Source organism: Tamandua tetradactyla, chromosome 10 (assembly GCF_023851605.1).
Source record: "Tamandua tetradactyla isolate mTamTet1 chromosome 10, mTamTet1.pri, whole genome shotgun sequence".
Lineage (NCBI taxonomy): Eukaryota > Metazoa > Chordata > Mammalia > Pilosa > Myrmecophagidae > Tamandua > Tamandua tetradactyla.
This window is the reverse complement of record NC_135336.1, coordinates 94,124,738-94,151,253: the sequence shown is the minus strand read 5'-3', so window position 1 is coordinate 94,151,253 and position 26,516 is coordinate 94,124,738. Positions and strand designations below refer to the sequence as shown.

At 35.4% G+C, this 26,516-nt stretch overlaps 1 protein-coding gene and 1 pseudogene across 5 annotated transcripts in view; both read right to left on the bottom strand.

Moving 5' to 3' along the window:
- The window catches only part of ITSN1 (intersectin 1), a 263,233-nt gene that overhangs the window by 137,351 nt on the left and 99,366 nt on the right, over positions 1-26,516 (bottom strand). For all 5 annotated transcript variants that reach the window (XM_077118883.1, XM_077118885.1, XM_077118887.1 and 2 more), the window contains 3 exons: positions 22,683-22,783; positions 10,711-10,774; positions 4,454-4,591 (listed from right to left, as the gene is read on the bottom strand). In XM_077118883.1, the coding sequence (XP_076974998.1) occupies positions 4,454-4,591; positions 10,711-10,774; positions 22,683-22,783 (303 nt within the window). The remainder of the gene's footprint in view (positions 1-4,453; positions 4,592-10,710; positions 10,775-22,682; positions 22,784-26,516) is intronic.
- On the bottom strand, positions 20,400-21,320 carry LOC143648870 (non-selective voltage-gated ion channel VDAC3 pseudogene; annotated as a pseudogene).

Genomic DNA, 26,516 nt, shown 5'->3' with positions numbered 1-26,516 from the left:
CAACACAGTACTGGGAGTTCTACTTAGAGTAATTAGGAAAGACAGAGAACTTAGAGATATTCAAATTGGGAAGGAAGAAGGAAAACTACTTCTACTGACAGATGACATGATCCTAAATACAGAAAAATCCCAAGAAAGCTACTAGAGTTAATAAATGGATATAGCAAACTTGTGGGGTATAAGAACAACATGCAAAAAACCAGCTATGCTTCTGTAAATCAGCAATGAACAATTTGAAATGGGAATTAAGAAAATAATTCCATTTACAATAGCATCTGTGTTAATTTGGAGCTGTTATGTACCCCAGAAAAGGCCATGTTCTTTTAATCCATTCCTGTGGGTGTCGGCTTATTGTGGGTGAGACCTTTTGATTAGGTTATTTCAACCAAAATGTGACCCAGCCCATTCAAGGTGGGTCTTAATCCTTTTGCTGGAGTTCTTTATGACAGGATAAAAGAAAAGGCCCAAAAGCACATAGAGAAAAAGCTGAGAGCTGAAAGAGGAAACCACTGAAGCCCAAAGCTGAAAACAAGGAAACCTGGGAGAGAAGGACCTGGAGAGGCCCTCTGTGCTGGTTTGAAAGTAAGTATGTATCCTAGAAAAGCCATGTTTTAATCCTAATCCCATTTTGTAAAAGCAGCCGTCTCTTTTAATCCCTATACAGCACTGCATGCTTGAAACTGTAATTAGATCATCTCTCTGGAGATGTGATTTAATCAAGAGTGGTTGTTAAGCTGGATTAAGTGGAGGTGTGTCTCTACCAGTTTAGGTCTTGATTAGTTTACTGGAATCTGATAAAACAGGAAACACTTTGGGGAAAGTGAGAGATTCTGAGAGACCAGAATGATGTAGCCACCAGAACCAGAGTACACCAGCCAGTGATCGGTGGAGATGAAGAAGGAAAATGCCTCCCAGGGAGCTTCATAAAAAAGGAAGCCAGGAGAGGAAGCTAGCAGATGATGCCATGTTCACCACATCTTTCCAGATGAGAGAGAAATCCTGACCGTGTTCACCATGTGCCTTGTCACTTGAGAGAGAAACCCTGAACTTCATTGGCCTTCTTGAATCAAGGTATCTTTCCTTGGATGCCTTTGATTGTTCATTTTAACTGGGATATTTTTTTGGCCTTAGAACTGTAAACTAGCAACTTATTAAATTCCCCATTTTAAAAGCCATTCTGTTTCTGGTATATTGCATTCTGGCAGCTAGCAAACTAGAACACCCACCATGTGCCTTCCCATGAAGTCTTTCTCCAGAAAAGGTAGCATCCTGCTGATCCCTTAATTTAGATTTTCATGGCCTAAGAATTGTAAATTTGTAAGCTAATAAATCTCCATGGTAAAAGCCAATCCATTTCTGTTAAATTGCATTTCAGCAGCTTTAGCAAACCAAAACAGCATTTAAACAAATAAACTATCTGAACATAAATTTAACCCAGGAGGTGAAAGATTTGTAGAGTGAAAACTACAAAAAACTGCTGAAAGAAATTAAGGAATACCTAAATAAACAGCAAGACATCCTGAGTTCATGGATTGGAAGACTTCATATTGTGAAGATGTCAATATCACAAAGTGATCTACAGATTCAACACAAGCCTTATTAAAATTTCAGCAACCTTTTGTGCAGGATTGAACTGATCCTCAAATTTGTACGGAATTGCAAGGGGTCCCCAAATAGCCAAAACAATTTTAAAGAGAAGAAGAAAGTTGAAGGTTTCACACTTTCCAATTTGAATTTTACTGCAAAGCTACAATAATCAAAATAGCGTGGTGCTGGGGTAGGGACAGACATATAGACCAAAGAAACCGAATTGAGAATCCAGAAATAAACCCACAAATTATGGTCGATTTTTTTTGTGTGTGTGGGTGCATGGTCCCAGGAATCGAATCCAAGTCTCTTGCATGAAAGGTGAGCATTCTACAACTGAACGAACCATGCACCCATCAACTGATTTTTGAAAAGGGTGCCAAGTACATCCAATGGGGAAAAAAACTTTTTTTCAAGTATTTTTGAAATGTTTGAACAAGTATTTCAAACAAGTGGTGCTGGGAAAACTGGATATCCACATACCAAAAACAAGATGAACCCCTACCTCACACCATACACAAAAATTAACTCAAAATGGATCAAGGATTTAAATATGAGTGAAACCATTTAATTCTTAGGAAAAAACAAAGGGAAAAGCTTTCTGACCTTGGATGGGCCACCAAAAGCACCAGCAACAAAAGAAAAAATTACGTTTCATCAAATTTCATGAAATTAGATTTCATCAAAATTAAAAACTTTTCTTCTGAGTGCATTATCAAGGAAGTGAAAAGAAAACCAAATAGGAGGAAATATTTTAAAATATCAAGAAATCAAAAATCTGATAAGGGTTTAATATCCAGAGTATTAAATATGTACAACTCAATAACAAAAAAGACAAAGACCCAATTAAAAATTGGGAAAGGACTTGAATAGAAATCTCTCCAAAGGAGACATAAAAATGGTCAATAAGTAATGGTTAATATCCACCAAGATGGCTATTATGAAGAAAAAAAAACAGAAAAGAACAAGTGTAGGCAAGTAGGTAGATAAACTGAAACTCTTGTACATTGTTGGTGGGCATGTAAAGTGGTCCAACTTCTGGGGAAACAGTTAAGTGGTTCCTCAAAAAAGTTAGGTATTGAGTTATCATATAATTTGGCAATTTCACTCATATCTCAAAGAACTGAAAAAAAGGGACTCAAACAGATACTTCTACAACAGTGTGCACAGTAGCACTATTCACAATTGCCAAAAGGTGGAAATAACCAGGTGTCCATTGACAGATGAATGCATAAAACAAAGTGGAGTATATGCAGATGATGGAGTATATTATTCAGCCCTAAAAAGGAATGAAATTCTAATACATACTACAATATCGATAAACCTTGAAAACATTATGCTGAATGAAATAAGTCTGACACAAAAAGACAAATATTGTATGAATCCATTTATATGAAAATGTTTAAAATATGTAAATTCATAGAAATAGAAAGTACATTAGAAATTACAGGAGTCTTGGGGAGGGAAGGAGGGAGTTTATTGCTAAATGGGCACAAGATGTCTCTTTAGAGTGATAAAAATTTTTGGTAATGGATGGTGGTGGTGATGTTAACATATTATCAAAGTAACTGGTAATGCTGAATTATATGCTTAAAAATAATAGAAGTGGGAAACTTCGTTATACATGTTACTAAAATAAAATTTTAAAAAAAGAAACTAGAAGACAATAAGAGAAGTAAAAACAGAAATTACCTAAGAATATGCACAAGGAAACAAAATATCGGGCAATAAGAAAACTATAATCAAAATATGGGGGAGAAAAAAAGATTTGATTGTCACTAGATCCTGAATTTCACCATCAAAGTTAGGAAAATTACAAAAGATTGACTATTAATAGCTGTAAAGTTGTTACAACAGTGCCTGGGCCATGGAAGCAGTCACTAAGTGTAGGCTGCTTTTCCAATGCCTGGTTAACTGCAGAGATTTAATCTCTTCCAAGGGAAGAATAGCTGCTCTGTTGATTGGGGGTAGCTCTTTTCTCTTTACACAGTATTCCTATTTTATTCCTTAATAAACACAGGGAATGTCTATACTTTATAGTACTCAAACAAATCACTTAGTTTACCTAATAATTTCACTTTAAACCATTAACACTTCATTTGAACCAATCTACCTAACCTTTTTAGATGCTTATTGTCCACTTCAGGTGTTAAGTATCTCTTGTAGTGATTTTGTCTCTGTGGGATTTACAGATGCTGCCCTAAGCTATCCATTTCTTGCTTCCGAGTCAGAGCTTTCTCAGCTTCCTCCTGTACTGTGTATTCATTGGCAGCCCTAAAAGCATTTCTGTTAACTTTATGCATTTTCCAGTCTTTCTCCAAAGTGTGAGGAATTGTGGTAGAAATTATTTTTTCTCTTTGTTATCTTTCATTCTTCTTCAAGACTTGTAAGAGCTCCTATTTAATTTTTACACTGACAACTTTGAGAAGCAGTTGTTAGGAGGGTGTGCATGTGCCTCAGGTCTGTCTATGAGGGTGGCAGTCACCCAAGATTTCTCCCAGTTGGAGTGCTGTGTGCCTGCTTGATGTCTCTACTGAGACGTTGTTTCAGATTAGGATCTGTTCACTTAACTATCTCTGTTTTACTTTCTATATATGTTTAGATTACATATATGATGCTAAATCAACAATCTTTTAAAATATTACTTTAAATATGGTTTAATGCACTAATATTTTAGAAGTACTTTGCAGAAAAGAACAGACCAGAATTAATAAAAAAAAAAAAACCTAAGATTTTCTTGAATTAATGAACATTTCATTTATTTGGTAAGAAAAAAAATCACTATTGGATATTCATTTAACAAAGCCAAGTTTGAGTATTTACATACTCAGTACACAAATTCTTATTAAAGTCAATGCTTCCTTACCTAAATGAAGGTGGAATATATTCTGGAGGCAGGACAGGTGGCAGTGGTTGACCAGACATAGCTACATCAATTAAGTGCATAGCCAGGATAAATTCTTCTGCTGTGAGTTTTCCATCTTGATCAATGTCAGAAAGATTCCTATTCAACAAAAAGTTAGCAGAAATCTGATTTCATAAAAAAAAAAAACACTTTTTACTACTCATAACCAATTAAAAAGTTCCTTTTTCTTATTCTGACCCAAATGAACCTCTTTGTGCTTCAGTTTGTAAAAAGAGTACCTGTTTCATACTATTGCTGCAAAGAGAAAATGAGATAATTCATATAACATTGGAACAGTGTTCAGCATTCAGCACATGTTAAAATGACTATAATTATTCTGTTCTCAATCTTACAGGGTCACTGAAAATATTCATAGATCAAAAATATCATACACATATCGCATACATATTTAAACATTATGATCTAGGCCAGGGACTAGCAAATTGTTCTGCAAGTACCAAATAGTAAATATCTTAGGCTTTGCCGGCCTAAGCCCCTGTCAGGACTACTCAAGCTTGCTCAGCAGCACTGAACAGCCAGACAACATGGAAACCAGGGGCATGGCTGTGCTGGTATGAAAATTCATCTGCAAACCCAGGGGCACAAGGATCTCGCCTGCAGGATACCTTGCCTACAGGACATCACTGGTGAATCCTTATGGCTTCCAGCTAGAGAGTCAAGGTGTTTTCTCCTCCAGTCTGCACCATTCTTCACAATGAACTTGCCCAAGTAGCTATTTACAGTATGTAAACAGTTTTTCCTATCAAGTCCCAGAATGTGATTTTACTTAACAACTTCTGGACATCAATTAAAAAGCCAACAAGCTTGTTGCCTAATATGTCAAAAGGATAAATACTACACTGGGAAACTGGCTTTTCCTGAAGACATAATTAAGAAACTTTCCTCTTCATTTTCATATTCCTTCAGGTACCATAAATCTTTTTTTTTCATTAAGGTATAATATCTATTCAGTAACATTCACTCTTTTTTGGGCACAATTCTGCAAGTTTTGGCAAACAATTGTTTAACTATCACTATAATATGTAGACTAATTTCATCACCACAAAAAACTCCCCCATGTTTCTTTAGAGTCAACTACTTTTCCTCTCCTCAGACCCTGGCAATCACTGGTCTCTTTTTTGTCCCACTAGTTTTGCCTTTTGCAGGGACCAGACAACCATTTTAAAACAGAACAGAGCCACAAATGAAAATTCCTGCCTGTTTTTCTTTGTCCCTTTCTCCTTTAGGGCCCCACAATTAATGATTCCTAGGAAAATCAGATTAGAGGACAGGTGAATGTCTTACTTTTTCCTTTGCCCCATACTTGCCTAAATTATGGCTATGAACTTTTAACCAAAGTGACTTTTTAGTAAGCAGAATGATAAATAGTAACATTCTAATAGGAGAATCCTAAAATATTTTTCCCAAAGACAACAGGCTACAAATGAGAAATGAAATAAACAACTCAATATATACTTGTCTCATTAAAACAACCTGATAAATTGTCAATCAACTTCCACAAATATTAGATCTTAAGTTTGTATTTCAGAGGATCCTAGGATGCTGGTATCTATCCAGACTTAAAGAGGTCTGGGTGTGTCATAGATATGAGGTCTTTTCTAACTGCTCTATTCTCCTGACAAAAGTCATACCCTACAATACGAAGGAGAAGGGGATGCAGAGAGTGAAGGCAGCACTAGAGTTTGACCACATATGAGTCAACCACATCAATATGCTTTGCAGGAAAATCATGAACCCAGCATATAAGCATTTCAGCCTGGATTTATGTTCTGGGTAGAATCAACGGATAACACATAAACAAAAGAAGCATGCTTGTTCATAAACCATTCTGGCAATATTTAAGTGAAAGGAAACCCTTAGGATCTCATCAATGGCAACTGAAATCATAAAAAGATAGAGAAAAATATTATGCACTTTCTGACAAAATATACACTCCAACAATGATGCAGTCTTATCCCATCCTTAAATAAAAAGAAGAATGGAAGGGATACTGTGTTCATGGATTGGAAGACTAAATATAGTTAAGATGTCAATTATACCTAAATTGATCTACAGATTCAACGCAATACCAATCAAAATCCCAACAACTTACTTTTCAGAAACAGAAAAATCAATAAGCAAATTTATCTGGAAGGGCAGGGTGCCCCAAATTGCTAAAAGTATCTTGAGGAAAAAAAACGAAGCTGGAGGTCTCACGCTGCCTAACTTTAAGAAATATTATGAAGTCACAGTGGTCGAAACAGCATGGTACTGGCATAAAGATAGATATATTGACCAATGGAATCAAATAGAGTGTTCAGATATACACTCTCACATCTATAGGCATTTGATCTTTGATAAGGCAGTCAAGCCAACTTACCTGGGACAGAACAGTCTCTTCAATAAATGGTGCCTACAGAACTGGATATCCATATGCAAAAGAATGAAAGAGGACCCGTATCTCACGCCCTATACAAAAGTTAACTCAAAATGGATCAAAGATCTAAACATTAGGTCTAAGACCATAAAACAGAGGAAAATGTAGGGAAATATCTTATAAATCTTATAATTGGAGGGGGTTTTATAGATCTTACACCCAAAGCAAGAGCACTGAAGAAAGAAAGAAATAAATGGGAACTCCTCAAAATTAAACACTTTTGTACATCAAAGAACTTCACCAAGAAAGTAAAAAGATAGCCTACACAATGGGAGACAATATTTGGAAACGACATATCAGATAAAGGTCTAGTATCCAGAATTTATAAAGAGATTGTTCAACTCAACAACAAAAAGACAGCCAATCCAATTACAAAATGGGGAAAAGACTTGAACAGACACTTCTCAGAAGAGGAAATACAAATGGCCAAACGGCACATGAAGAGATAGATGCTCAACGTCCCTGGCCATTAGAGAAATGTAAATCAAAACCACAATGAGATATTATCTCACACCCACCAGAATGGCCATTTTCAACAAAACAGAAAATGACAAGTGCTGGAGAGGATGTGGATAAAGAGGCACACTTATTCACTGTTGGAGGGAATGTCAAATGGTGCAACCATTTGGAAGGCAGTTTGGCGGTTCCTCAAAAAAGCTGAATATAGAATTGCCATACGACCCAGCAATACCACTGCTAGATATCTACTCAGAGGACATAAGGGCAAAGACACAAATGGACACTTGCACACCAATGTTTTTAGCAGCATTACTTACAATTGCAAGGAGATGGAAACAGCCAAAATGTCCATCAACAGACGAGTAGCTAAACAAACTGTGGTATATACATACGATGGAATATTATGCAGCTTTAAGACAGAATAAACTTATGAAGCATGTAACAACATGGATGGACCTTGAGAACATTATGCTGAGTGAGACTAGCCAAAAATTAATATGATATGAACTGACATTATCACTGATATGAACTGATATGAACCCACACTGATATGAACTCACTGATATGAACTGACATTAGTGAATAAACTTGGAATATGTCGTTGGTAACAGAGACCATCAGGAGATAGAAATAGGGTAAGATATTGGGTAATTGGAGCTGAAGGGATATAGACTGTACAACAGGACTGGATACAAAAACTCAGAAATGGACAGCACAATACTACCTAACTGTAATATAATTATGTTAAAATACTGAATGAAGCTGCATGTGAGAATGATAGAGGGAGGAGGGCTGGGGACATAAATGAAATCAGAAAGAAAGATAGATGGTAAAGATTGAGGTGGTATAATTAAGAATGCCTAGAGTGTATAATAATAGTGAAATGTACAATGTACAAATTTTAAAAATGTTTTTGCATGAGGAAGATCAAAGGAATGTCATTATTGCAGGGTACTGAAAATAGATGGTAATTAATATTTTAAAATGTCACCTTCTGTGTGAGACTAAAGCAAAAAATGTTTATTTGGTACAAAATTTATATTTTGACTAGTGCATTTCCTAATATAACATGTAGATAGTTTGATTGAACGCCATAAGTACTTGGAGTCTCAGGTAGAACATGAGATTTTGTTGGTTTGTCCAGAGTGATGCTCCGATGAATCCCAGAGTGATTCGATCAGTGAATGGAAAAGTATTTGCAAAGCCCACTTAGGGGAATGGTGGGAATGGGGAGAAATTCAACTTCCCCAAGCTGAATTCTTGATATTCTCACAAGCAGTGTGGACAACCAAAGCTATAGGCAGAGCCCCCAGTCTTGGGGTCTGTTCATATGAAACTTAAGCCCACAAAGGATAGGTCAAGTCTACTTAAAATTTAGGCCTAAGAGTCACCCCCAAGAGAGCCTCTTTTGTTGCTCAGATGTGGCCTCTCTCCAGCCAACACGACGAGCAGTCTCACCACCCTCCCCCTCTCTGAGTGGGACATGACTCCCAGGGGTGTGGACCTTTCTGGCAACGTGGGACAGAGATCCTAGAATGAACGGAGACTCAGCATCAAGGGATTAAGAAAAACCCTAGAATGAGCTGAGAATTAACATCAAGGAATTAAGAGAACATTCTCGACCAAAAGGAGGAAGAGTGAAAGGAGACTAAGTGTCAACGGCTGAGAAATTCCAAACAGAGTCGAGAGGTTATCCTGGAGGTTATTCTTACGCATTAAGTAGATATCACCTTGTTGTTCAAGATGTAGTGGAGAGGCTATTGCTTGAAAATGTAGAGCTGTGTTCCAGTAGCCATGTTTCTTGATGATGACTGAACAATGATATAGCTTTCACAATGTGACTCTGTGATTGTGAAAACCTTGTGTCTGATGCTCCTTTTATCTACCATATCAACAGACATGTAGAACATATGGAATAAAAATAAATAATAGGGGGAACAAATGTCAAAATAAATTTAGTTTGAAATGCTAGTGATCAATGAAAGCAAGGGGTAAGGGGTATGGTAAGTATAATCTTTTTTTTTCTGTTACCGTTTTATTTCTTTTTCTGTTATCTTTTTATTTCTTGTTCTAAATTGATTCAAATGTTCTAAGAAATGATGAATATGCAACTATGTGATGATATTAAGAATTACTGATTATATATGTAGAATGCAATATGTTAATATTTTTGTTTTTTTGTTAATTTTTTTAATTAATAAATAAATAAAAAGAAGAGGAAAAATCAGTATTGAATCTGATCAAGCATCTATATCAATGGTTCTCAACAGGGGATAACCTTATACTCCAGGGGACATTTGGAAATGTCTAAAGATATTTTGAGTTCCATGATGGGAAATGGGGGGAAACTATGCTACTGGTATCCAGTCTGTAGAGGCTAGAAGCCAGGGATGCTATTAAATACCTACAATGCACAGGTCACAGAACACAGAATTTTCTAGGCCAAAATGTCAATACAGTGCTGAAACAGAAAAGCCCTGCTACACCTAGCAAGCAATTTATAGGAAATTCAGGAATCGGAGATATAAACACCACCAACACTGCAGGGGTGCAATCATCAAAATTTCTACAATAAAAAACTAGAGAAGAAATGATCTACTGTTTTTTGTTTTGTTTTGTTTTGAAAGGGGGAGGGACTATAGAACAAGAGAATGAAGACCTATAGATTTAAGGAAACTTAAGGGGTACAATATATGTTGGTTGGGTGTTGGTGGCATAACACTGTGATAATAATTAATATCATTTAATTGTATAGTTAAAAACGGTTGAAATGAAAGTTCATGCTGTATATATATTACCACAATAAAAAATAAAACTACATCAGTTCCTAAAAATTATGGATTTTAGTCCTGATTTGAATAAAAACTACAAAAATATCATGAGGCAATTTAAGGAATTTCAAAACTATTTGATTTATAAAGACGGTTAAAAAATTTAGGTGAACTATTGGTATTGCAATTTAATAAAATATATCCATATCTCTTAGAGGCACATGCTGAAATATTTATAGGTGAAATGATATGACAATTGAGATTTAGCCTAGAAGACCTGGGAAGGAGGAAGGACTTGCCATGAATTGAGAACTGTTTAAGTAAACTGTGTTATAAATTACTGAGGGTTCGTTAGATTACTATTTTGGCTTTTATATTTTTAAAAGTAAAAAGGAGAAAAAGTAAGAGAGGCAATAATCACTATTCATTAAAAAATTAAACATAATCTTTATGTCCTCCCATAAATCCATTACTATGAAATAACTCATAAGGCCATACCAACCTATGAAATAGAGTTCCTACTTTGTACAAACCAACTTTTCATTCCTTACCATATTGAAGCCAGCTGAGCCTGTGGTAAACTTGACTGCATAAGAATAGTTCTTGCTTGGGGACCTAAACAAAAACCAGGAAAAGGAGAACAAGATTAATCAGCAAATCCTCACTGTCAGGAAGAACCAGTATTCTATCCATATTTACTATACACTGTCATGCACTGTAATGCTTTAAACAATTATCTGCCAATCCTCTAGGGGCTGTCGAAAGGAAATTAAGACCTAATGAAATGAAGAAAAGCACAGGCACAGTGACCGGCACACAACATCTGCAATAAAAGCTTCAATAAGTAAAAATTAGTTTCAAAATGTAACCTGCCTTGTTGTCCAGACTACCATTTCTATTTGCATCCAGCTTTTACTTACAAAGCTGAAATGTACTCTCTCAAAATTCAACTTTTTGCCTCTGCCACAACCTGCAGCCTCCCAAAAGACAAACTCAAGGAAGAGTCAAAGAATCTTAGAGCTGGAAAGGACTTTATAGGGCATTCCTTCTGACCATTTCATTGTAGAGAATTAAAAAAAAGTGAATTGCTCAAGGTTGCACAAATGAATAATATCACAACCAGAATTGGGAGACATTTTCTATGATAGCAAACAAAAAGAATTCCTGGACTTTCAACTCTCCTATTTTCAAAACCAGTTTTCATTTCTTCAAAATACTTAAAATGTCAGCATTTCTGACATGAAGCTAGCCTTCATTTGATATCAGTCAGAAGTTATAATGGTAGATGTGGGATTTTTTTTATTTAGAGAAGTTGTAGGTTTACAGAAAAGTCATGCATAAAGTAATCAGAATGAAGAGTTCCCATATACCACCCTATTATTAACACCCTTAATTAATGTGATATGTTTGTTACAATTTATGAAAGAACATTTTATAATTGTACTATTAACTATAACTATATTATTAACTATAGTCCAGCATATAAAATGAGGGTCATTGTTTGTGTTGTTCACTCCCATGTTGTCTTAAAATTTTTATTCCAGTGACATGCATGTAACATCCTAAAATTTCCCCTTTTAACCACATTCACATATATAATTCAGTACAATTAATTACAATCACAATGTTGTGCTATAATCATCAACACCCATCACCAAAACTTCTCCATCATCCCAAATAGAAACTCTGTACAACTCAACAATTAAGGCCACATTCCCTACCCCCAACTCAGCTCCTGGTAACCTATACTCCAGACTCTGATTCTATGAGTTTCCTTATTCTAATTATTCTATATCAGTGAGATTATCCAATATTTGTCCTTTTGTGTCTGCCTTATTTCATTTAACCTGATATCTTAAAGGTTCATCCATATTGTTGCATATTTCAGTACTTCATTTTTTTTAACAAGTTTTATTCTGAGATATAACATAAACACAAAAAAGCAATACATTTTAAAGTACATTTTAACAAGCAGTTATAGAACAGATTTCGAAGTCTGGTATGGGTTACAGTTTCACAATTTCTGGTTTTTCCTTCTAGCTGCTCCAAGACACTGGAGAATAAAGACAAATATCAATATTATGATTTAGTAGTCATACTCACTTGTTAAATCCTAACTTCTCTGTTATAACTTCTCCTTTGATTCTTCTCCCAATCTTAAGGGATATTTGGGCTATGCCTATTCTAACTTTTTCATGTTGAAAAGAGGTGTCAACAATATGGAATAGAGTGATGGAACTGGTTGATGCTCTTGGAGAGACTGGTATACCTCTGACTTTCAGGACTTATCTGGCCAAGGAACCCTCTAAAGATTTTTGGATTTCTGAAAAGTAAACTTAGTGACCCACCCAACTGTGGGTGGTAACTTTTGGTTAGATGGTTTCCATGCAGAAGTATCTCCACCCCCCGCTTCAAGGTGGGGTTGCTTACTGGAGTCCTTTAAGAGGGAACTATTTTAATCTTTTTAAATTTATTGAGACTTGCTTTGTGACCCAGCGTATGGTCTATCCTTGAGAATGATCCATGAGCACTTGAGAAAAAGGCGTATCCTGCTGTTGTGGGGTGTAATGTTCTATATATGTCTGTTAAGTCTAGCTCATTTATTGTAGTATTCAAATTCTCTGTTTCTTTATTGATCCTCTGTCTAGATGTTCTGTCCATTGATGAGAGTGGGGAATTGAAGTCTCCAACTATTATGGTAGATGTGTCTATTTCTCTTTTTAGTGTTTGCCTCATGTATTTTGGAGCATTCTGGCTCAGTGCATAAATATTTATGATTATTATGTCTTCTTGTTGAACTGTTCCTGTTATTAATACATAGTATCCTTCTTTGTCTCTTTTAACTGGAAAAGATGCTGGAACTCAGCATCAAGGGATTGAGAAAATCTTCCTGACCAAAAGGGGGAAGAGTAAAATGAGACAAAATAAACTGTCAGTGGCTGAGAGATTCCAAACAGAGTTGAGAGGTTATCCTGGAGGTTATTCTTACGCATAAATAGATATCACCTTGTTAGGCAAGATGTAATGGTGAGGTTGGAGGGAACTGCCTGAAAATGTGGAGCTGTGCTCTGGTGGCCATGTTTCTTGAAGATAACTGTATGATGATATGGCTGTCGTAGTGTGACTGTGTGGTTGTGAGAGCCTTGTGTCTGATGCTCCTTTTGTCTACCTTATCGATGAACAAGCAAAACATATGGATTAAAAATAAATAAATCATAGGGGAACAAATGTTAAAATAAACTTAGTAGATTGAAATGCTGGTGATCGGTGAAGGGGAGGGGTAAGGGGTATGGTATGTACGAATTTTTTATCTTCTTTTTATTGCTTTTTCTGAATTGATGCAGATGTTCTAGGAAATGATCGTGATGATGAATGAATATACAACTATGTGATGATAGTGTGAGTCATTGATTATATAACAAGAACGGAATGATCATATGATAAGAATGTTTGGTGTTTGTATGTGGTTATGTATCATAAATAAATTTAAAAAAAGAAAGGCGGGGTATGGGTCATGGTATGTATGAATCTTTTTCTGTTGTCTTTATTTCTTTTTCTGAATTGATGCAAACGTTCTAAGAAATGATCATGATGATGAATATGCAACTATGTGATGATACTGTGAACTACTGATTATATATGTAGAACGGAATGATACGTTAAGAACTGTGAATGTCATATTAAAAATTTTTTTTTAATTAATATAAAACAAAAAAAAAGAGGGAACTATTTTGGAAAGTTTTAAAGCCACCAGAACCACCAGAACCCATGCAGCCAGAGACCTTTGAAGAGAAATAAGGAAAATACTCTTGGGGTAGCTTCATGAAACAAAAAGCCCAGAGAAAAAGCCACCAGATGTCATTATGTACCCTCCCAGTAGAGAGAAAACCCCCAAACTTCACTACCCTTCTTGAGTGAAGGTAACCTCTTGTGGGTGTCTTAATTTGGATATTATCATTGCCTTAGAACTGTAAACTTGCTACTTAATTCCCCTTTTTGAAAGTTGTTCTGTTTCTGGTATATTGCATGCCGGCAGCTTTTGCAAACTAGAATAGTCAGTCCCCTTATCACTTGTCCCTCCACCCCAATTATTAACGCCTAGTATTACTGTGGTACAGTTGATGTCTTCCTTTTAACCACAGACCATAGCATGCAAAATTAGCTTTCCCCCATACCCCTCTACTGTTGACTCCTTGTTCATGATCAAATGTTTGAAGTAGTTCATGCAATAACTTATATAAAATTGTAGAACTGGTGGGATACATGACTCTATACAACCCCCTTCAATCTTACTGAATATGGCACTGTTACTTATAACCCCACTAATGAACTACCTTCACTTCTATCCATTTCCTTACATTTAAGTATCATTGGATAACTGTTCACCCATCCCTAGGTTCTGTGTACCTCAAATCTCCTATATTCTACATTGTAAGCCTCTGAGTTTACCTTTACCAGAGTCATAATGGTAAAATCATACAGAATCTATCCTTTTGTGTTTGGCTTATTTCACTAACATTACATCCTCAAGATTCATCCATATTGTCATATGCTTCAGGTCATATTTTTCATTTTGTCTTACTGCTGCATAATATTGCATCATATGTCTATAGCACATTTTGTTTAGCCATTCATCTGTTGATGGGCAACTGGATTGTATCCTGATTTTGGAAAATATAAATGCGCTGCTATTAACATTGGTGTGCAAATGTCTGTTTTGCTCAGTGCTTTCAGCTCTTCTGGGTTTATACCAAATATTGGCATTGCCAAGTTGTAGGGCAACTCGATATTTAGTTTTCTGAGGAACAACCAAACTGTCTTCCACAGCAGATGTACATTATACATGCACACCAGCAGTGAATAAGTGTTCTGATTTCTCCACATCCTCTCCAACATTTGTAATTTTGTTAGTTTAACAGAAACCATTCTTAGAGGTATGAGGTGATATCTCATTGTAGTCTCGATTTGCATTTCCCTTATATCTAATGAAGTTGAACATCTCTTCATATGTGTTTTAGCCATTTGTGCTTCCTCTGTCGAAAAATGTCTATTCATATCCTTTGTGTGTTGTTTAATCTCCATGTATTTGTGAAAATTCTAATTCTTTGGTGGCTATTAATTTTCAGCTTCAGTCCGTTGTGGTCAGAGAAAGTGCTCTGAATAATTTCAATTTTATTAAAATTATAAAGACCCATTCTATATCCCAGCATATGCTCTATCCTGGAGAACAGTACATGAGTGCTAGAGAAGAACGTATATCTTGGTGTTTTGGGTCTAACAATCTACATGTCTATTGGGTCAATTACTAATTTATCACATTAAGTTCTCTATTTCCTTGTCAATCCTCAGTCTGGTTGTTTTATTTTCAGAGGAGAGTACTGTACTGAAGTTTCCACTATCATTACTGAAATATCTATTGCTCCCTTCAGTTTTGCCAATATTTGTCCCATGTACTTTGGAGTTCTTTGATTTAGGAGCAAAAACATTTATGATTGTTATTTCTTCTTTATGAGTTGTCCCTTTTATTAATATGCAGTGTTCTTCCTTGTTTTTTATGATATCTTTATATTTAAAGTCCATTTTAGCTTTTATTATTAATATAGCTACTCTTCTTTCTTTTGATTACAGCTTAGAAGATCTTTTCTCATCTTTTCACTTTCAATCTATTTGTATCTTTGGGTCTAAGATGAGTCTCTATAAGCAGCATATACATGGATCATGTTTTTAAATCAACTCCGCCAATCTGTATTTTAATTGGTGAGTCTTGACTGTTAACATTCAAAGTTATTACTGTAAGAGCAGTTCTTCAGTCTACCATCTTATCCTTTAGTTTTTGTCAGATCTATATATTCTTTTCCCTCTCTCTCTTTTTATCCTTTATTTACCCACACTGATACTCTTCAATACTGTGCCCTCCTCCAGACCATCCTCTGCTGTCTCTTCTTTTCAGCTGACAGAACTCCTTTTAGTAGTTCTTGCAAGGCAGGCCTCTTGTTGACAAATTCTCTCACCTTTGTCTGAGAACACTTTAATCTCTCTCAATTTTGAAGGACAACTTGACTGGATAAAGAAATCCTGGCTGTTTAAGTCTTTCTCATTCAAGACCTTAAATATATCATACTACTGCCTTCTCACTGCAGGGTACCAGTTGGTAGTCAGAACTCAGTCTTATGTGGTTTTTCTTGTATGTAGTGAACTGCTTCTCTATTTTTGCTTTCAGGACTTTCTGCTTCTCTTCAATATTTGAGAATTTGATTAGCATATAACTTGGACTAGGTCTATATGAGGTTTATTGGGATCCTTTGATGTGCATGTTTATCTCTTTTATAAGGGTTGGGAGGTTTTCCCCAATTATTTCTTCAACTAAACCTCCTAGCTCTTTATTCTTCTCTTCTTCTGGGACACTGATGATACTTTTATTTGTGCTCTTCACACTGTCAATCATTTCCCTGAAATCCCATTCTATTTTTTCCATCCTTCTTGCCATTTACTCTTTTGTACGCTCAAGTTCAATGGTCCTGTCTTCTAGATCACTCATTCTTTCTTCCACCTCTTCAAGTCTGCCGTTGTGTGTCTCTACTACATTTTTAATTTGGTCTACAGTATCTTTCATTTCTGTGAGATCTGGTATTTTTCTTTTTATTCTTTCAAGTTCTTCATACTCTTGCAGTGTCTTCTTTTAAAAAAAAAATTTCTTACTGACAAATCTTTAGACACATACAGTCCATACATGGCATACAATCAGTGGATCACAATATCATCACATAGTTGTATATTCATTACCATAATTTTTTAGAATATTTGCATCACTCCAGAAAAAGAAATAAAAAGAAAAAAGAACCTCATACATCCCATACCCCTTACCCTTCCCTCTCACTGACCACTAGTATTTCAATCTACCCAATTTATTTTACCCCTTATCCCCCCTATTTTTATTTTTATCCACATTTTTTAAAACTCATCCACACCATGGATAAAAAGAAGAATCAGACACAAGGTTTTCACAATCCAGTGTCTTCTTGGTATTCCTTTACGTCCTTATGAACTTCTCTGATTAGTTGTTCTAAATTCTGTGTCCCCACCAATGTTTTAATTTGGTCATTTGGGCATATCTTCCTGATTCCTCATGTGCTTTGTTATTTTGCTGCATTCAGGGGATTTGATTATCTTGTTGTTTTTCAAGTTGGTTTCCTTTACTCTTATCCCCTTATCATATGACATGAGTTGTATTAGTTTCATGTGGCAATATTTAGGTTATCGGATATCAAATTTATGGGCTATTTTATTACTCAAAGACTTGCACCCTATTCTAGAGGGATTTAGTTCATTTCCAGGTGTATACAGGGCAGCTGAGTATTGTTAGGTAAAAAATATGACTGTTATTATTTTTCATTTAGAGATTAAATATGGTTTAAGGTTATGTGCATGAATGACAAGTTGACAAAAGGTGAACTATGACGGTTAGGTACATATGTCAACTTGGCCAGTTGTTTGGTTAAAGAAGTACTAGCCAAATTGTTTTTGTAAGGCCATTTTGTGGACTTAAATCATCATGAATGTGATTGCAGCTGTGGCTGCTTACATCTGCAATCAACTGAAAAAATTACCTTCAAGAGTGAACGATGCCTCATTGAACCAACTGGTGGCTTTGAAAGTAAAAGTGGTGATTTCACCAGTCAGAAGAGAGAATTTCCATCTTTACTTTAGCCAGCAAGCTTCTCCTGAAGAATTCAAAAACCTTCACTGGAGTTCCTAGCTTGTAGCTTGCCCTATGGAATTTGGACTTGTTCATCCCCACAGCAGTATGAGACAAGTCTTATAAAATCTCATTGATTTTATACCTATCTCCTGTTGGTTCTGTTTCCCTGTAACCCTGACTAATACAGGATTCTACTCAGACTTTGTAGCAGAGGCAAATGGAGTCTTCAATCGTCCAAAATATACTTAAGCCAATTCATTTACACATACATTGTTATTTTACTATTCAGAACCAGTGACTAAATTATTTAAAGAGGTTAATGGTTGTTTTCCGATTAAAATAAGCTATTACATACATAAATTGACCATGGGGGTCTATTTTTAAATTCTCAATTTGATTCCACTGGTCTAGATATCATTGTGCCAGAACCACACTGTTTTGACCACAATAGCTTTGTAAGAAGTTATAAAGTCAGAAGTATGAGTCTTTTTCTTCTTTTCCAAGATGGTTTTGGCTATTCAGATACTCTTACCCTTTCAAATAAAGTTGATGATGGGCTTTTCCATTTCTGCAAAGTAGGCTGATGGATTTTTGATTGGGATTGCACTGAATCTGTACATCACTTTGGATAGAACTGACATCTTGACAATATTTGTCTTTCAATCCATGAGCATGGGAAGTCCTCAAATTTATTAACGTCTCCTTTGATTTCTTTTAGTAAAGTTTTATAATTTTTTGTCTACATGTCCTTTACATCCTTGGTTAACTTTATTCCTAGATATCTGATTGATTTAGTTGTTATTGTAAATGGAATTTCTGTCTCAATTATCTGCCCAGATTGCCTACTACTAGTGTCTAGAAATACCACTGATTTTTGCATGCAATCTTATACCCAATCACTTTGCTGAATTTGTTAGCTCTAGAAACTCTGTTGTAGATTCTTTGGGACTTTCTATATATAGGATCACATCATCAGAAAAAAATAGTTTTACTCATTCCTTTCCAATTTGGGAGTCCCTTATTTTTTTTTTTTCTTGCCTAATTGTTTTGGCCAGAACTCCCAGTACAAAGCTGAACAATAGTGGTGACAGTGGGCACTCTTGTCCTATATTAGAACATAAAGGGAAAGCTTTCCATCTTTCACCATTGAGTAGGATGTCAGCTGCAGATTTTTCCTATCTATGCTTTTTATTATGTTGAGGAAGTTTCCTTCTATTATTATTTTTCTATGTGTTTTTATCAAGATGAATACTAAATTTTGTCAAATGCCTTTTCTGCATCAATGCAAATAATCACGTGCTTTTTTCCCCCTTCATTCTGTTAGTGCAGTGTATTACATTAATTGATTTGCTTATGTTGAATCATCCTTGCATAAATCCCATTTGATCATGGAGAATAATTCTTTTAATGTGCTGTAGGAATCAATCTGTGAGTATTTTGTTTAGGATTTTTCCATTCATATACATAAGTGAAATTCATCTGTAGTTTTCCTTTCTTGTAGTATCTCTATCTGGCTTAGCTATTAGGGTGATACTGACCTCATACAGTGAGTTAGGTAGTGTTCCCTCCTCTTCAATTTTCTGGAGAGTTTGAGCAGAATTGGTATTAATTCTTCTTGGAATGTTTGATAGAATTCAACTGTGAAGCCATCTGGTCCTGAGCTTTTCTTCATTGGGAGGTGGTTTTTGATGACCCATTCAAAATCTTTATTTATTTATTTATTTTTTTACATGGGCAGGCACCGGGAACTGAACCCGGGTCCTCTGGCATGGCAGGCAAGCGTCCTTGCCTGCTGAGCCACCGTGGCCCGCCCTGTAATTGTTCTTTGAGATACTCTATTTCTTTCAGAGTCATTGTAGGTGTCTGTGCTTCTAAGAATTTGTTCATTTCATCTAGGTTGACTAATTTGTTGTTCGTAATATCTTATCATCATGTCCATTTCTGTGGGGTTGATAGTAATGTACTGCCTTTCATTTTCATTTTTAATTATTTGCATTCTCTTCAACTGTGCAATTGGATTTTTATTTCAGCTCTTTTTTTTAAAATTAATGTTCCAAATGTGATGGATTTATTTTACTCTGACGCAAAATGAAAGATTCCACTACAGCACAAAGACCAATATATTAAAAGGTCATGAACAAGTGGTGTGGGACATGCAGGACTTAATGTACACATTGGAGGATCAGGTCGTTTCCTTTATAATATGACACATACTGTCAGTGAGGAACACATTTAAAATACACTGAGGAACTGAACTCAAATGTGGCACAAACATGAGAACTTCCATGCATGCCTTCAAGTAACTCTCTTATGATGGATCTACAACCTCTAGACTTCAGTGTAGAGAGGATTACAATTCTTTGGAAGAGTAAAAAGTTCACACTTCTAAAATTTCATAGAAGATTTTAAGGCCAAAACAAAAGGTTCACGTCTCTTCATCTCCAAGGACAAATCTGGTAATCTACTTAAAAGCATATATATACACTTTTATATATATATAAATATATATAAACTACATATATATATACATATATACATAAACTACATATATATATGTAGTTCCAGTCCCAACACAACCTTTTGACCTCCTGCAATGACTATCTTTCCATTAATAAAAGCTGATAGGGTCAGTTTGACTCCTAGTTGAAGGGTTTGAGTATAACGAAGTCTGATCAGGCTGGCATTATTTATTTTAGCAGAGAGAGAAGTTCTACAATCCAGTTTATATTTAGCAGTGATACCAAAATGGGTGTTATTACTGCCAGGTTCCAAGCAAGATTTACTGAAATTTCAATCTTCTCTTAACCTTCTAGTAGATAGCACCCCAAAATTCAGTGCCATATTTTACATGAGTGTGTAACTGGAAGTCTGCAGCTTTGTAACAAAGGGTGAAAGTATTCTGCCACAGTTTGGATGTGTCTGTGTCAAAACTCATCTGATAGCCAGTAAACCAACCTCCAAGGGCCAAAACAGCCCAGCCATAGACGGCTGCTCCAGAAAAATCTATATTAACATTACTGCCAAAACTGAAATAATCCCATTTATAGGAGGCCATTAATTTCCCACTCTCCTTTCCTATGTTCAGTACAAATTTGGTATTGTTTTCAAACACAAATGCATTTTTTTCTTGGAAATAAAAATTGCAATTATAAGCAACAGCAAAAAAAAAAAAAATTACTAAGAATTAGTACTTAAAAATGTTTTGTGGGTGGGCCACAGTGGCTCAGCAGGCAAGAATGCTTGCCTGCCAGGCCAGAGGACCTGGGTTTGATTCCCGGTGCCTGTCCATGTAAAAAAAAAAAGATGTTTTGCATTATATATCAGTGCTTCCTGCCCCCTATCCCTCACCCCAGGAAAATTAACCTCTCTCCATTCCTTTCATATTGGTTAGAGGGCAGTTACTTTTTTTTTTTTTTTTTTACACTTAATAGTCACTTAAGAAGCCCCTTATTTACCTTTCATTATGCTTTTCTTTATAACTCTGTGCTGGCTTGAAAGGATTATGTACCCTAGAAGAGCCATGTTTTAATTCTGATCCATCTCACGGAGGCAGCTGTTTCTTTTAATCCCTATTCAGTATTGTAGGCTGGAAATCTGATTAGATTATCTCCATGGAGATGTGAGGTACCCAATTATGGGTATTAATCTTTGATTAGAGGGAGATGTGACTCCACTCATTCCAGGTGGTCTTGATTAGTTTACCTCACTCCTTTAAAAGAGGAAACATTTTGGAAAAAGCTTCAGAGCCAGGACACCTGGAGAGGGAGCTAGCAGATGTCACCATGTTCACCATGTGCCTTTCCATTTGAGAGAGAAACCCTGAACATCATCGACCTTCTTGAACCAAGGTATCTTTCCCTGGATGCCTGAGATTGGACATTTCTATAGCCTTGCTTTAATACGGACATTTTCCTGGCCTTATAACATTTAAACTTGCAATTTAATAAATTCCCCTTTTTAAAAGCCATTCCAGTTCTGGTATCTAGCACTCCAGCAGCTAGTAAAGTAAAACATTCTCTAATAAATTTTTTTTCTTCTTTTTTTTTTTTTTTTGCATGGGCAGGTACCAGGAATTGAACCCGGATCTCCACAATGGCAGGTGAGAACTCTGCCACTAAGCCACCGTCGCACCCCACTCTAATCAGTTTTAAGTGTTCAGCCTTTCATAAGAAAGATTTCTAGAGAATATCCTAAAATCCTTCTCTATCCTTCTGAAATAGATTTCAGAGTCATCATTTGAAAAAAAAAGTTAAGAAATTAAGTAGAGGGCGGGCCACGGTGGCTCAGCAGGTAAGAGTGCTTGCCTGCCATGCCCGAGGACCCGGGTTCGATTCCTGGTGCCTGCTCATGTAAAAAAAAAAAGAAATTAAGTAGACCCCAGATAGTCAGCACAGAGCCAAGATCCAAACTCCTCAACCAGTTAGCTTTCACCATGCATACTGTTTCAAACTCTGGCCTGTTGTAAAGGCAGTTTCAAGTTCATTTACAAAGTCAGACTTAAGCACTTGAAGCCAGTTTTTGCTCAGAGCAGTGTTTCTTTTTTGGTGACTTGATCTACCTATTAGTGATCTTCAGTGTGCAGTGTGCATAAGACCTTAGCCTAATGGTTCATTTTACCAACAAGCAAAGAGAGCTGAGGCACTATAGAATAAGGGACTCAGCAATAAATGAAAACATGAAATAAGAGAGACTATGAAGATTCTATTTAGAAATAAGTAAGTAGAGAAAAAGACATTTGAATAATGTCTTTGATCCAATATCAAGAAACATTTTGCATTGAGAACAAAAATCTATTTCACTAAACTAATTTTTATTTATAAATACCTGTTAAGTGTCCACTCATAGTTTTATCATGACTATTGAATAATTGCCTGTATTTCAGTCTTGATGACTGAGGAACAGCCCATTCTGCCACTGGAGGAACGCTGGTGGGAGAAGAGAAGGAAGAGAAAAAGAGAATTAAATAGTAAGGAATAGCCTATTTTAGTGCTTTAAACACAATAAACAAAGAAGTTCTCCAGACGATGATGACTATCTTCAACATTTCACTCATTTCCTAACCACTATTTCTGAAATTTCTATAATGAATATTTCTCATTTTTAAGGTTATATATAGTTCTCTTAAAATAGGTAAGTTCATTATTTTTCCAGAATCTATGATAAACACAACAGACCAAATGGCAGCTTCAAGTTATATGTAAAATTTAATAATTGGAAGTCTCTTCAAGAGTGCAGAAAATCTCCTTGGAACAGAGATAATATCAAAATGCAGGCTCTTCTGAAATTCTAGAACAGTTCTACTTTGATTTAAAAAGCAGTGTTGAGAGCAAACAAAAAACCACCTATAAAGAAAGGTACTAATTCTCTAAAAGTTGAACTTTCTATATGCCAAAAAATAGGACACTTTCTTAATGAAATGAAATTATTTCGTTCTGGGAAGTTTCAATTCCCAACAAATGGAGGAGTTTCCCATAGACAGAACAGAACATTTCAAGGATCACAGCAGTAAGTGGAGCACTCATGGACAGCACTCTGTTTTCCTGACTGCAAACCAGAATTGGCCTTTCCATACCCTGATTGAGGAAGCCCCTACCAGCCGTCAGTGTGGATTAGACCTACCCAGTGATTAGCTCCTCAGACGCTGCTGTCCCCACAAGTATTAGAGTGACAACAGTGGCTTGTTAAATCCTGTTTTTAAATCAAGCAGTTTACAATTTACAGTAGCTGGGCTGACAGTAAAAATGGCATTCCACTTCCAGGATAGATTACAACTAATACGCCTTTTGCAACTGCCTTTCATCTCAACTAAAATGTCTATTTCTCACATGTCTGAGCACAGCATAATCATAAATTTAACCTCTTATTCATAATTTATGTTATTTATGCACTTACACTCACAGTATAAACTCCATAAAGCAAAGAGAACAGCTTCCAAACACTTGAAAAAGTGTATATAAATTCACTTTTTCCAATTTTATAGTTTCTTACTTTGACTGTACTTTCAGTCACAGCCATACACTTTTATGCATCACCACCTTTAAAATATTTATCTTCAAAAGGTCACAAAATTAATTGAAAATAATATATGAAGTTTTATTAGTAAAAAATACTTACCAAGATTTATGTTTCTGTGAGTATTTCTGCAACAACTCTCCCATTTTAAACTAATAAATATTTTGCTGATTCCAACTTCTGCCTGTTTGTCAAGAAGCTATCTTTCTATTGCACCCAAGGACTGCAGGGTGTTTTACACAGACGTTACCCTTGATTATACTTATCAAGTCATGGTTTTTTGACAAGTTTCTGAGAATTTAAATAGACTAAAACTCATTAACATGTAATAATAACCAAAAAGTTACATACTATATTACCAAAATTTGCCAGAAATTTAAATTATTAGAAAGATGACTACCTAAAAATATCCAATTGTCCTAATTGAATTAATGCTTGCTTTTTATTGATAATGGAATATTCATACCTATTGTTTACTTATTCTAATATCACAAATCAAATCCTTTGTGGATCTTAGGTATATACCCAAAAAAGTGAAAGTAGAGATTCAAACAGATATTTGTGTGTCAATGTTCTCAGGAGCATTCTTCACAACAGCCAAAATGCGGAAACAAGCCAAATATTCAAGAGGCACATGAATGATAAACAAAATGCAGTACATGCACACAATGGAATATTATTCTGCCTTAAAAAAAAGAATGTAGTTTCGATACATGCTACAATATGGGTGAACCCTGAAATTATGCTAAGTCAAGGAAGACAGGTACAAAAGAACAAATGTTGTAGGGTTCCACTTAGACAGAGCATCTAGAATAAGCAATTTCAGAGACAGTAAATTGATTAGAGGTTACCAGGAGCTGTAGGGTAAGGGAAATGGGAAGTTAGTGCTTAATGAATACAGAGTTTCTGTTTTGGGTGTCGAAAAAGTTTTGGTAATGGAAGGTGGTAATGGTAGCAAAACATTGTAAAAGTAAATAATGTCACTGAATTGTATACTTAAAAATGGTTAAAATGGCAGATTTTATGTTTTATACATACATAAACAATTAAAAAGACAAAGTGAAAAAATCCCTTGTGAACAATCAGAAAGAACTCAAAACATCAGAATAATATGGTGAAAATAAAAAATATGGAACTTATCATCAGATGATCTGAGTTTAAATATCAGCTCGGCAGATTACTACTAATAAACCACGGGTAAGGAACGTAACTTCTCTGGACTAGTTTCCTCAGTCACCATGCTGAGACAATACCTACTTCATAGCTGGTTGTGGGGGTTGAATGGGATTAATTAATGCCTGGCAAAGCAGATGTTCAAAAAATGTTCCTCAATGTTAAGAGTAAAACCTTAATTAAGTAGAAAACAAACACCTGTATACCACAGTTAACTGAAGTTTTTTGAGCAAACTTGCTAAAAAGATGGGGATCATGGTTAAGAACACATGCAAGAACTCAGGTCAACTCTAAATTCTGATTTTCATAAATTACATTATCTTAGGCAAGGTACTAAATGTCTCTGAGCTTCTTCCTCATCCGTAACATAAAGAAAATAACAAGTTCTCTTAAGGGGGAGATGAAGGCATTAAATGAGATCATGCACATAAAGAACCTGGCACAGTGCTTTTCAGTGTATGGATTTTCTTTAGATAAATTTTTAAAAAGTAATTACAAGAGATGAAAAGCAGACTCATAAACTATGTAAGAAATCTATGCAAGAAAAACAGTCTCTTCAAACACTGCAAGGTTTTCAACCATCAAAGACAGAATGAATTATAGTTAAACTTTTCTCTTTAAAATGGGAGAATGAATTGGTACATTTTAGAAACATTCATAATGAGGGTTGAAGAAAAAGATATAAGCTTTCCCATAGTTGGGCCACATATTTAATTTGAATTATTCACTAATTCAAAGAATTCATTTCATAAAAATTGGTCTTCAAATAATGTATTATTAACATCCACAAAGAATTCACGAGTATCTGAGCAAGAATGAAAAATAAGGCCAATTGTGGCTCCAATCTTCACACAAAAAATTTTACTTTAAAACTTTTAAAGGGTTAATACAAAATAGTTAATTTACTATTTTTTCTTCTACACAGGAATTCTATTTTGCTATTTTTAAACACTGTTACTACTACTTATTTTTTATTCTCTTAAAAAACAACATGCAAAGCCTTCATTTAAAGGAAATGTCATTTGTAATCTCTGTAAAAAGTAAATGATAAAACATAGTAACAAGAGAACATTTCAAGGATAAATGTATGGTCAACTGAGTCAAATGTTGCTGGGAGGAAAAGAAAGATTACTGAAATCATTCAGTGCTTTGGGGACAGAGGAATTTTTTGGTAATCTGCCATTTTGGGGGAATAGTAAACATGGAAGCAGCACGGGAGTGTCGGGACAGAATGCTAGCTCAGGTTACCGTGTGAGTTGTGAAATCTTTCCGCCCCAATAACACTGATAGAGAGCACATTATTTCAGTATTAAAAAAGATATAGCCAGGGGTATTTTCATTTAGTTTGGTATTTTTTTAATTTATACTTTAAGTGCTTTCAAAACCTACTTTATTGATAGTTTTTTAAAAAAATAATTATAGCAATGATGAAAAGCAAGTTGAACATTTGAAAAAAACCAGCAACCTAGTAAC